General features: G+C 39.7%; 1 protein-coding gene across 6 annotated transcripts in view; it reads right to left on the reverse strand.

Moving 5' to 3' along the window:
- LOC135944940 (uncharacterized) overlaps positions 1-13,841 on the reverse strand; it is a 31,136-nt gene that overhangs the window by 11,477 nt on the left and 5,818 nt on the right. For 4 of the 6 annotated variants that reach the window (XM_065492195.1, XM_065492192.1, XM_065492193.1 and 1 more), the window contains 7 exons: positions 7,142-7,205; positions 6,748-6,841; positions 2,240-3,249; positions 1,931-2,164; positions 1,265-1,627; positions 342-529; positions 10-286 (listed from right to left, as the gene is read on the reverse strand). In XM_065492195.1, the coding sequence (XP_065348267.1) occupies positions 10-286; positions 342-529; positions 1,265-1,627; positions 1,931-2,164; positions 2,240-3,249; positions 6,748-6,841; positions 7,142-7,144 (2,169 nt within the window). In that variant the 5' untranslated portion in view covers positions 7,145-7,205. Of the gene's footprint in view, positions 1-9; positions 287-341; positions 530-1,264; positions 1,628-1,930; positions 2,165-2,239; positions 3,250-6,747; positions 7,107-7,141; positions 7,206-13,841 lie in introns of those variants that run through there. The other 2 variants (XM_065492196.1, XM_065492194.1) reach the window with 2 other exon arrangements.

Below are 13,841 nucleotides of genomic sequence, written 5' to 3' on the forward strand. Positions count from 1 at the left end.
TTATAGTACCTTTTGAACTGTCGAAGTGGCGCTCTTCTTGTGTTTATTAAGTGAGCTTGGACACGATTTCCTGTGTCTGCACAAGTCAATGTAGTCAATGAAATTCTCATTGCAGGTCTTGCACAGGTTATTATAGTTCTCAGAATCAGGCTGCTCCTTCTCAACCGGGGTAATGGTGATGATGGGCGGTTCATGCACCGGTGGTGAGTGGGAAATCGACATGTGCACATTTAAGGAGTGTGCGTCCGTGAATCGATCTTGGCATTTAGTGCAGCCATTGTAGACGCTGAAAATTTATAAATATTAGTATGAATACTCGAATTAAGGGGCAGGCATCTCACTCTTTGTGCGAGGTCCGAAGATGCTTTCTCAGTTGGCCCAGCGTCTTGAACGGCATGCCGCAGAGGTACATGCAGGTAGTGTTCTGCGCGCTGTGCTGCGCTTGGTGCGTTTCACGATCTTCAAAGGTTTTGCCTTCAAAGAAGCAGTACATGCAAGGAAACTTGTCTCGCTTTAGGCATCGACTCTTCTGAAAATGGAATGGAAAATGGAAGGCACGCTAAGGAGTTAATCTCCTTGTGGAGCGATACCTTTGTGAGGAGAGTGCGACAGAGGAGTTAAGTGCTGTGAACCTATGTGACTTAATTTTGGCGACCTTTGCACCTGGACCTGAACGAGTTGAGTCTCCACTTGCGAACGAATCGACCTTTGACACCTAGTGCACAGGCCGCAAAAATTAAGCCAGCCGTAGGTTCAAGCACTTAACTCCTCTGTCGTACTCGCCTCACAAAGGGGACGTGCCCGACTTTTTCGGGAGCGGGACCCCCAGGGAGAAATATTTGCTTCCTGAGAATGCACTGTTCGTCACCACTTGAGTCAACTAACACAGTATCAAAGAACACGACAGAAAAAAAACCAACCGAAAAATTATTGAGCGTTATTCAAAAGTTTTAACTTAATTTAAAATGAAATTTTGGGCTCAAACTGGTGCCCTATTCATGAGACTATATAACTGGCAATACTTTTAAATTTTAATGCAATGTTTCTAATTTAGTACTCTTGCTGGTTGGAGCTAAAAACATGCCGGAACGAAATTAATTTTAACTTTGATAGTCAAGGACAAGTTGAATAGGAATCCGCTGCTTTGAGAAAACATCTTTAAATCATAAAAAAGATCCTTGTATATTATGCATGCCTTATATTTAACTGCGATAATTGGAAATTTAAGACTAGGAGTGATTTAAAAAATGAAAATATGCATTACCTCATGAAGGGCTTCGTGCCTAAGCAGGTTTACTTCGTTCGTGAAAGTGGTTTCGCAAAATTCACAAGTGAACTGCGGATCCTTCACCTGGCCTGAGGGCAGTACAACCATAGGATGGTGTCTTGAATGTTTCTCAAAATGATGCGCTTTTAGATGACAACTTTTTTCAAAGAAGGCGTCTGGACAGAAGTGGCAACGGAAGTAGTAGGTCAAATTCATAGGAGCGTCTTTGCGGGTGGGGATCTTACAAGCGTCACGCTCCTTGGTTGTGATCAACCTGGGGTTGATGTGTAGCGACAGGTAGTGAATTTTCAAGTAGAGTTTATCAGAGTATTTCGTGTCACAGACGTCGCAAGTGTAGTGCTGCAGGAAAGGAGAGAATATTTTCATTCGGGGAAAAAAGTTTAAAACAAATTTTTTAGAGAAAATTTAAATATTGAACGTTTAGATTTAGTATTGCTTGCGTTTTATTACAAAAACTTAAAAGTAATGTCTAACTCATAATGAATAATCATTATGCAGAAGTTTATTTGAATGTATGGAACAGAAATGTTTACAACCAAGATTATTAAAACTATAAATAAACATTAAGCCAATTGGCTCGTATGAAAACTTGAGACCCAAAAAAATTGGAGGTAGAAAATTTTAAGAAAACAACTATTTTACCTGTCTACCGTTCTGTAGGAAGTTTTGGTAATAGCGCTCAAAATTGAATTTCATTACAGTGGTAGTGGCTTGAGCTCGGTTGCCAATCTTCTTGGCAGCACTGTGATTTAAGAAACGCGGCTCAGCGGTTTGACCTTGGAAGACGCTCTTGAAAGTCTCAGAGGACATTCTTTGGATTGGCTTGATGTGGCTCTCTGGTTTGCGCACACACAAATCGAGTGCTTCATTGCGAGTCTGAAATCAGATAAGCGTGAAATTACAAGTGTGCAAATCGATAAAACCAATTCCAAAAAATTATAACCAACTTACACTGAGATCCACAGGAGTTGTATTGGACCGAGGAAAATAGGCCGGCGTCACAAAATTCATAAATGTGGGCAGTGAGTGTGAAGGCACTGGCGGATTGATCGCAGCACCCATGCCAATCGCAGGGTATTTGGTAAGACATGATGTGGATCTTTTTATAGTTTTCTTTTCTGTTGCTTTTTTCCTACTTTTCTTTGCCACCTGCTTCACAGGCTCATCAGCCATCTCCACAGGAGCGGCCTCGACCTGAGGAGTCTCGCTTTCTGTGGACTGGATGTAGGTCGGAGAGGCGCTCACCACAGGAGAGGCTTCGACCTGAGGAGTCTCGTTTTTGTTGGTCAGAGCGGCGTTCACTACAGATGCGAAAGAATCCACCACAAAGTCTAAAGTCAGCCTGACCACACTTGCATCGTCCAAACTTTCGACAACCGGGATGTCCTCTTGGACTGCTGCAACGTTCTCCTGGTTAACAGGACTGTCCTCGTGGACAGATGGAGCGTCTTCATGGACAGCTGGAGGAGGTGCTTCTTTCTCTGCAGAAGCACTCCCCTCAGGTGAATTCGCGTTCAGTGCAGAGTCCTCGGGTACCTTGTCTCCAGTCACTTCTGTGACTCCGACACCAGAAGCATCGTCGGCCACCTCTTTGATGTCATTAACTTCATTTTCGAAGTCAGTCTCATTTTCTTCTGTCAGTTCTTCAGCGTCCTCTGCTACTTCCACCTTGACGAACTCCTCCAAAACCCTGGACAGGTCTATTTCCAACTTGCTCATCGTGATCTCAGGATCAGTCTCTGTCTGAGCCCGACCAGTAGGAGCTTGTGAAGGTGCTGACGCCTCCACGCTGTTCACGTTGTTATCCATGTGGTCCAGCATGCTGATCATCACACTGGAGACGACATCATCGTGCTGCTCTTCGCGCTGCACTTCGTCTTCCAATTTGATCTCAATCATGGAGGGCATGGACTCTTTATCGATGTATTCCACTTCGGGTGAATTAGGACGGTTGAGAACAACTGAAACACGTTAAAGGTTGGTCAGTGATGGATGGGTTCAAATATCGATATTGACGTAGCATCGATTTAGCGATAATTCTCCGGGGATATAAGTCATCAATTTACAGATATAAACCACACACAGGTCTTGAAAAATGTGCGGCGAGAGATTATTCTATGTAATTTATCGCTTTAGCAATATTTTCCAAGCTGTTGCCATATTTACTTCTGAATTTTATGTACTATACATATCGTATTGAATTTGCAAGAATAAACAAACAAATAAACAAATACAGAGGCGACATCTAATGCTCAGGGTAGTGAAAATAACCACCAAAATGGCTGCCCTCTTGCCCTGTGCGAAACACGAAACCTCCTCGAATGCGCATTTGATAAAACGATATAGGTGGAAACGTACAAACACAGCAAACCATCTCTTTGAAGTGTTTAATAAACAATTATTGCTATAGAGAGTGAGACATCTACTGAATGAGAATTATGTTGAGTGAAGTTGGTGGAATAAAGATGGAGTGTGTGTCTTTCTTTTGAAATCCTCTTACATCTTCTTTTGCCAAGAGATATCGGTCCATACCGGACACCCGAAAATGATTCGGACAGGCGCCCCTCCGTAGAAGCTCATAAAGGCCATTTCAACATCAAACCGGTGACGTTAAACATATCAACTCAAGACCGAATTTGCTGTTGCAAAAGTGAAAAATCCCCTGCCGCAAATACAAAAAGAATATATGTCTGCTAGTGTAGTGTAACAAGCTAAAGCCAACACAACTTCAATGTCATAAATGAATATCTGTGCATGAAACTTTGAAAACGTGTGGGTAAATTAATACCGAGTATTTTGTATACATATGTTTGGCTTTTCCATTTTATATTTCAATGTATTTCAAAAGGCACCTGTAAATTATTTCGAATTGAATTAGGTAAAGCGCAGAGAAAGAAGCGACGTCAGCGCCACAGCGACTACCAGCGAGAGCGATTCATGCGACAAGATAGTTAACCAGCAGCCAGCTCATGTCGCTTTTGGTGGCTGTCCCTGCGGCGCTGCCATCACCAAGTAAAAAAGCAAATTTGACAACTGCTGTATATTCTTGTGGTCCTTTGCAGAACACAAGTTTCCACAGATTTTTTGCACGTCATGCTCAAATAATTTGATTGAAAAACGAATTTCCAGAGCTTCTTTATACAAGCTAAAGGCCGTAATATTTATTGACAATTTGAACCGATCCTTTTTATGTTTTACGGTGGCTGAAATTTATCAGTGCCGATGATAGCAAAACTGCGGGACGGGAGCTCTTTTAAATCCCGTGCAAGCTATGAATGTTCCTTTGAAGCGTGAACTTACGTGAAAGAGCTCAATTGTGTTGTATATTTTTATGAGATAGTGTTGCGCGAATTGCATAGCCATCAGGCGCTTTCTCGCTCCGCTGGTCCCATAATTTGAAAACGCTGGGAAAACTTTGTTACCAAGTCGAAGATGATGGGTTCTTTTTCGAATTTGTCGCAAAAAGGGGGTGCTACGCGCTCGGAGTGTGCAGTGGCCGAGACGTGGAGTTGGGCTAGCATTCAAGGACGCTTCCGTTTCCCCACCCGGCGCGTACAGTTACTCCTTTCGAGTCGGGCCAAATTCGACCAGAGGCGACGGCTGACGGTGGAAATGGGCGGAAAAAGAAGCGACGGACCGACAGGTGCTAAATACTGGCGGTGCACGGCTTGGATGGAAGCAGTTAATCCGAGTTATGCAACCAGAGTCGACAATGAGTTACGCGGATAGTCTAACTTGTTTCGGCACAGGAGCTCGAAGAGCCGCGCGGCCGTCAGTGCATTCTCCCGAGAGCTTGGAGGAAAGAGAGTGGCTCCACGCACCTACCCTCGCCGAATTCACGAAAGCAGGCCGAAAAGAAGCTGGAGCTGGAAGACGGCTGCCGTTGTTAGGATGAATTTCAAAGCAAGCTTTGCACTGCTGACGCGAGCGAGTGGCTGGCTGGCCCGCCGCCCGCCTGCTTGCCGTGTGTCTGCTGCTGCTGCTGCTCCTGTTCCCCTACATTTCTCTCTCTCCATATTATCATGCGTTCTCTCCCTCTCTCGCAGCCAGCAATATAATCTAGTCTCTCTTTTCGCTCTCTCGCCAAGCAATGCTCCGAGAGACCGAGAGAACCTCCATTTCAAGCGCATAAAACGACACGCGAGCAGTTGTGTGCAACCTCCACTGATATCTTTAAACAATTTTTGAACAGACCGATATAGCAAGCCGAGAACAGAGAGTTTGATTAAAACAATAATACTCGTTCAAAATTGGTACAAAGAATTATGATTAATCGTTTAATTATGGCATTTTACCAGCGCCAAATATTAGTCTAGTGAAATTCACCCAAAAAATCCATCCCCCGGAAACTACAGGAGAAGGGACCACCTTGATTAAGTCAAACCATTTACGATGAACCTACTTGTGATAAAATTTGACTGGATTTTTTTTTGCTCTTTTTATCCCTGTCCGAGTACCGGGAAGGGCGCGCACTGCACTAGCGAATGCTGAAACCCGGGTCCAAATAACACCGCGAACGGATAACATGGGCGCACCAGGCCGCACAGGGACCCAGCCCACTCAAGAGCCACTTGCCTCCGCACCGAGGACTGCATTGAAACGCTAGACATTCGTCCCGTGAAGCCAAATCACGCATGCTGGAAAGGTGCAAACCATCAAGTAGCGAGAATCTGGGCATATTTAATTAAAAGCGGTTTATCGTCACTCTTTTCGGGAGTAAAAAATGACTCGTGTTCCCAACCTCGGTCCAGAATGTCAAAAGTGACAAAAATGCTTAACACCATTTTTTATTGTGTCATTTTCTATCAAATGAGGTTCATTTTGCCCATTTCAAATTTCAAAATAAATATTTTGTTCGCTTCGATTATTTAGAATAAAATTTAATTTCGGGACATGGACCTTCAATAATTCATTTTTTTAATAAATAAGAATCAAATTTGGGTAGGAATACGGTATCTTTCATCGTTAAATCGGTTTGAAAAAAGGGGGTGAATGAGCAGCGTTTGAAAACCCTTGTGGCAGTTCCCGCCACTTACTGGCGCAAGTCAAACTCATATTCTCCCAAATCGGTAGAGGGCAGTGTAACTGTGCGATAAGTGCGTTACCTGCACTGACCCTTCCACCTCGCACGACGATGGTCATGTCAACCACTCACTCATCAGAATAGGAAATTCCGTGCGAGGAATTATTTTAAAGCAGCAACGAGATTATTGTAACTGACCCGCATTCGATCGGGGTAAGATATTCATTGTGATAACTCTTTTTCTTTGTGAACAATTATTTATTTAATGTGCAATATTTGTAATTGTGAATTATATGTATTACAGTCCTGTGCTACTACTACTACTACTAAACTCAGACGTAAATTAAAAAGCTAAGTAGAATCAAAAGACGTTTTTCCATTATGGGCTCCTCGATCGTAACCCACACCCTACAGGAGCAATAAAATGCAAACTCACCATTTTCAACGGTCTCCAATTTATTGAGCACGTGCTCGATGGCACCGCGTGCTGCTTCTTCATTCACGTCGATAGACATACTGTCAATGGGCATCTGTGGATTTAGGAAAATCCTTTTGGAAACCTTGCAGTACAATATGGAATGCAAAATTCTTAGAGCGTCGGAGTTTAATTTGGAATGGCGGTAAGCTTTGAGCGTCTATGAATCACGAGCGTCCACAAGCCAACTGCAATCCAGGGATGTTACACGCTACCTGGTGACGTACTTACTGATGCTGCTTCTCTCCCAAATATAAAGCGCACGCTCAAAGGTACAGGGTGCACGTATGGTGCATCAACTCAAAAGACGCACTGACCACGGGATAGTAAGAAAAATAACGTGTCAGCTTCTTACCATCTGGCAAAGATCGGTTTGTTCTTTCGTCTAATCCAAAATGTATAGGCCATAGCTTGAAACCCTGGAACAAAGTTTAAGTTGTATTTTAATAGAAGTCAATAGAACATAAATAATTTCTCAGCTCTTATACACATATTTCCCCTTTAAATATGATGTTCAAAGTAAGGGGATAAAATACAAGCTATTGAATAGTTAAGAATTTAAAAATTAACAAATAAAGCTCGTAATGCCTCTTATTGCATACAAGTTATTTTGCCGCACGTTACCATAACTGATTTTTAAACATTAGAGCGAGTCAAAACACGATATTTAAAGAAAGTGCTGGGGATCTTTAAATACAATAGATCGCGAAATAAACTGGTGGCCAAAGACTAGAAGTTATATGTTACTGATTAAAAATTGAAATTTGATCTTCCTAAGACTGATATTTTTTTTTGTGATATACAATTTAAAAATGGACTTTAGATTTCTGTTGAATTCTATTATACAAAAACAATGTTAAAAGGTAACTGGAGAACTTGAGGTGACCAAAGTTTGAGGATAGACATGTATACTCGATTTGCATGTCATGGGTGTCATTTGTTGTGCCATTCAGATGTATCATTATGAACCCCAAGATGTTTATTTAAAAATAATGTAGTTTTTGTAAAGAACGGTGTAAAAATATCATATTTTGATTCAACAAAAAGAATTGGTTTAAGAGAGGCATCAAAGAGTTGTTAAAATTAATACAGACAATTGTAGACTTCGTGTTGCACGCATAATTACGTTTAATAAATTATACATTCATTCAAATTAAACTCGTGCTTTAAATTACATTTAACAGCAATATCGTACCATGAGTTGTAACTTAAATATTTCAACCATCGAAATAATGCTAATTCGACCCTAACAAAATGAGCCATCGCAACAGCGAGTTTCTTCTCATGAAGAAGCAAACCAAGATTCCATCCAACCCTTACCTCAAAGTCACAAAAATGTGAAGTTTCTGCACCAAGTCAGGAATCATGCAATAAAATTAACGAACGGCTCTTTAGTTGCTGGCCGTCATCCTGATCAGAGAGACGGAGAGAGAAAGGCTCTACAGCTCTTTCCGAACGAAAAACAAAACTACAGCCTCTTAAAAAGAGCCTTCGGACTTTTTGCAGTAATCAATAGTCAGCAGATAGCGATGTGCGTTTACAGAAAAATCAGGAAAAAGATTTATTTGTTTTACTTTCGTTCTGTCAACAGTGATGGGCAATTGCGGAGTTGGCTACGAGCGTGGAAAGGTGTGCGCGCGACACACACTGTATAGTTAGCTGCTGCATAGCCGGAGCGATAATTTTCATTTACTAAATACCGTTATGCTGTGAGTCAACCTTGGCAGCGGCCGAGCGAAGCAGTAAGCGAGCGAGCGCAAGAGAGAACCAGCAGGCAATTTCTGATTCGGTGAAAATTTAATGCAGCCTTTGATGATTTTCAACCGTGAAATAGAAATGAGGGAAAATTCTACAGAAAGCAACTCACGAGAACCATAAAATACACTCTATAAGGGAAGTTAGCTAACACTTAACCAGAAGGAACAATTTTAACAAAGAGTCTTAAACATACAGACAGTGAAAGTTGTTGTTTATTGCTCCCTTAACTAGCTTATGATAGTCATAACATTTATAAAATTAACAGAACAGACTTCTTTTATTCATGACCAGTTAAAGAATATTTTAGGAAAAGGATTCAGAATTACTATAACTAAAACATTATATACATTTTAATTTGTTCAAGCATGAACACCGTGCAGGTAAATCTGCTACAATATTGATATACGCTTTGAAAGCCTGGCGGTGAGAACCATGATTTATTTATTTGAAAGGAAAAAAACCGTTGAATAGATCGCGAAATAGGGAATACAATAGGGAATTAGCTGCTTTATTTTGCTAGTGGAAAAATTCTCAACAGTAGTTAGTAATGATTAGGGCTGTGAATTTTGGACGATCGACAAATTTTATCTGAGCTTCTAAACGTTACGGCACTATCAAATGACCATGAATTATGCGATTTAAAGCCATTTGAACCACATTTAAAATCGTCTAAAACGGCCAAATCCATCGAAAAACGTAAAAAAAAAACGGATAATAATTATCTAGAACCGTTCATATTGGCTAAAAACCAAAGAAAAAGGCAAACAATTTTCATTTTTGCGCTCGAAAATTTTTCTCGTGGTACCGTTTTTAGCGGAGTTTTTTTTTATTGTAATACAATTACAATTTTAATAATTTATTATATTTTTCCAGTGGGCACTGTGAATGCAAATTCTGTGATAAACCAATCAACTTCTACCATTTCCTTAAAAAGGAATGATAGTGAATTACCCCGCAAAATCCTTTAACACACATACAGATTGGGTCCTAAAAATCATGTACAGTTAAAAAAATACAAGGCAGCACTGTAAATTTTCGAGAAAATCGGCCTCAAACTTAGCATTGTTTTAAATGGAGAATTTTCAACGGAATTGTGTAATCACGATTTTCTCTGAAATTCGGCATTTCCCCAAAAAAAGACTGGCTGTCTGATAGATCTCGATGAGAGGATTCCAAATTATGTGAGAAAATATAGTGTAACACTGTAAATTTTGGAGAAAATTGGCAAAAACAATCTGATTGGTCAGCGCCCAGCGCTGCTGGCCAACAGAGAGGGGCGTTTCACGCTGCCGCTTCTGGTTGCATTACAGAAGGTGGCTGGCGCGCAACTCATTATCATTTTAATTCCGTTTTCATTATCAGCAAAAATTTGAAATTTTCGCACATGGTAACCAATGAATATGTCCTTGGAAATCAATAAAAATTTTTTTGTATCATATGCAGTCTCTGATAGCCATAAGGGTCCGAGTTTGCCTCTGAAAATCATTGAAATTATTGGGAGACCAACAATTCTCCCCATTCCACCCTATGCATTGAAGTAGCCACAAAATTTCTATTTGCTTTGCTTTTCCGGCTAAAATGTGAAGTGATAAAATTTATAAAACAAAATCGTGCAGACAGGTTTTCAAGGGTAAAATTTCACGGGGAATCCGAATCTTGCATTATTTTTTCAATTTGCAACGTTATATATTTCAGGGGAGCGAAAATTTGAATTTCAAGTCACCTAAAATTACGGCTGATGTGAGAGGCTCACCAGAACTGATAATATATGACCAGAATTCTGGTTGTATCATGTGATCAAACGAAGAGCTCACCAGAACTGATCATGTATGACCAAAATTCTGGTTATATTTTATGATCATACGAAGAGCTCACCAGAATTGATAATATATAACCAAATTCTGTTGTTTTTCCGTATGATCACACGAGAGGATCGCTAGAGCTGATTGTATATAACCAAAGTCTGGCTATTTTTCTGTTTGATCATATAATACTAGTTCTTCTAAACCAGGGAGGGAGCTTGATCTTACTATATATTATCAGGTTCTGATCATTTGGTATTGGTTACTTTGGTTATTTTACAATATAAAATGATTGGATTTAGTAAATCACAAATGCTCATCTTTTTTCTGCAATATTCTCAAAATTTAATATTTGAATAGTGTAATTGTCAATACATATACATATTATACCGTTCCCTGACAGCTTTGTACTGTGGCAGTTCCCGCCACTCACTGGCGCAAGTCAAACTCATATTCTTCCAAATCAGTAGAGGGCAGTGTAACTGTGCGATAAGCGCGTTGCCTGCACTGACCCTTCCACCTCGCACGACGATGGTCATGTCAACCACTCACTCATCAGAATAGGAAATTCCGTGCGAGGAATTATTTTAAAGCAGCAACGAGATTATTGTAACTGACCCACATTTGATCGGGGTAAGACATTAATTGTGATATATTATTTTTGTTGTAAACAGTCAATTTATTTAATGTTCAATATTTGTGATTGTAAATTTTTTGTATTACAGTCCTGCACCACTACTATAACTAAGACGTGATTTAAAAGCTGAGTGGAATCAAAAGACGTTTTTTCCTTTATGTGCTCCGAGAGAATTAAGAAATGCACTTGTGACTGCTCGACCGCTGCAAGGCAATTGCGTATGTTACCTGCTGCAGCGACGAGGGCGGAACAAAGGTAACTCGCCGTGCAGGTTGCATACTCTGCACGGCGGTCCCCATAGGCCTACTGTAGGTTACGATCGAGGAGCCCATAATGGAAAAAACGTCTTTTGATTCCACTCAGCTTTTAATTCACGTTTAAGTTATAGTAGTGGTGCAGGACTGTTTGAAAAGGTCAAGTTTGTGGTAATTACAGTTTTTTAAAATAAACTTAATCTTGATTTTGCAGCCAACGCCATCTTGTAGTGGAGCGTAAAAGTGGCTGCAAGAACATTTGACGCAAAATAGGCGATAATTATATTAAAAACCTTTAGTCTCGATAGACTTAGGTAGCTAAATTTTTCAATACTTGAATATTTTTTAAAGCATGATGAGCAAAGAAACTATAGCCCTTCATTGTCAAAATTTGGCAAAAAGTTAAGAAAGTGAAATAATTGTTCGAAAAAAATTCATGATAATTAACATTAATTAATTTCTTTTGTTATTTTTCAAAAACTGTTTCAAAATTTGCAATAGGAGTGGAGATATGAAATATTGAAAATCAACTATCCTAAAAATCTTTTGAAGCCGTTTGAGCTGTAGTAGGGGCGAGCGCTGGTTTTTTCTCCGCAGATTTTATGTATGAAAAAATGTTTTAACTTAAATTATTAAAAATCTGCAAACTTTGGAAGCACGAATCATTAAAATTTGGCATCGGTTCTCTTAAGAAGAGTAAGATTATTTTCAGATAAACTTTTTCTAATTTTTATATTTCAGGCATAAGATGTCAAAAGCTGATAAATTATCATTAAAACTTAAATTTATTTCTTAAATTCTGTTAAATAATACCACAAACATACAACTGTATACGTAAATAACCAGGGAAATCGCCAATCATTTGCAAACAACATGATTCAATGTATTATGCATTTAAAGAGTTATTTAAAAAAATACTTAGTTGTATTTTTGATTATATTTATATATATTTTCTTTTCTATCAGTCGCATTTGCATGAAGTGCTCGTTTTTTATAATTGAGTTTAAACTGCAAATTGTTCTTAAACAATTAGACTTTTTTAAGCAGCAGCAATAGAGTTGTAATTTTCTTTTTAATCCAAATAATCATTTAAAATTTTTTTAAGGTTAAATTCATAGCATATTTTTTTTGATAGTGCCACTAGAGCCATATTAATTTTCCTTCATTAATATTTCGTTGGTGCAGCAACACTTGTTTTAATTGATTTTAGCCGGAAAAATGTTTTACGATTTCTTTTGAATGGCTTTCGAGTCACTCTGGTGCGCGGCGCGCGCTATTGTTCTCGTGCACATGCACTCGCCTGCAGCCCCCAAATGCGACAAAGAGGCTGCTGACGATTTTCGCGATAGGATTAAGGGTAATTGTCAATTTTTACCGACTTTATTAGCCCATCCTGAATTTTACATATGTTGTTAGGGATGTTTCATAGTGTGTAACCTGAAATTTTGAGTAAAAAATTCGGGGGCTTTTGTTGGGAAATCGCGATTTTCGAAAATTGAGAAGTTGAGATAGTAAATCCGAAATATCAAGGTATCTTCGGTCCAGATTGGAATTTTGATGTGGTTTTTCACCTTCAGGCGTAACCTTTTGAGTAGAACAAGTTTGCCATTGGTCAAATATTTGTAGGTCAAAGGTCAAGGTCACAAATTGGCATGCTAAATGATCAATTACAAATATCGCAAAATACGCCCCCTCGGATTTTTTTCATGAAAACGTAAAAAATGTAGCCCCAAATGCGTAGAATCGAATGGTCAGGAGAAATCGATGGGCATCTTATGGGTGGGGGTAAAATCAACCCTAAACCTTTCAGCTGGTTAGGGCAGGTCGAGACGAGTCCAACTGTGGTTAGTTTTTGCAATTCTGATGGTTAGAACCCGAGATTTGAGATTTGTAAAAATTTCAATATTTGAAAAATTTCATTTTTCTTTTCGCGCGCCGCTACTACTTGAAAAGTTTGAGACCAAAAGAATATTTAAGCACACCACTGGAAAGCTCGTTTATTTTTCTAGGTAATCATATGCATAACATGTGGGTTACATATCAAATTCCGACGTAAATTACGAAAGTAAAATCGCCGGATGATGTTGTCGTCGTGCCGGACGTTTGAATCAAATCCTTAAATTCAATATATCTCGCGATCTATGAGAGTGCCCATCGATTTCTCTTGACCATTCGATTCTACGCATTTGGGGCTCGCATTGAACGAGCCCCTTTGTAAAAAGGCAACCAGGGTGGTCATATTGTGAAAGCAGCATTTGCAACCCCAAGCAATATGGGTATTCAAAGCCAGGTTATTATTATTTCTTAAATTCTGCTTAAAATTAGTTATGCACCCACCGCGGAATTTTTACTAAAATTTGCACATTTCTATTTGCAGAAATTTTGGGCAAAACTGTGATAGCGATTTGTGCTTCAAACGAAAAACTAGAGCAGTTTGAATTCCTGCTTCGCACTATTCTGACACGTCACACAGCGAGCGAGGTAAAGCAAGCTGGCAAACAAGCAAGCAAGCAGGCAAAGCTAGAAGGAAGAGTGTGTGTGTGTGAGAGAGAGAGAGAGAGAGAGAGAGAGAGAGAGAGAGAGAGAGAGAGAGAGAGAGAGAGA

This window comes from Cloeon dipterum, chromosome X, assembly GCF_949628265.1.
Source record: "Cloeon dipterum chromosome X, ieCloDipt1.1, whole genome shotgun sequence".
NCBI lineage: Eukaryota > Metazoa > Arthropoda > Insecta > Ephemeroptera > Baetidae > Cloeon > Cloeon dipterum.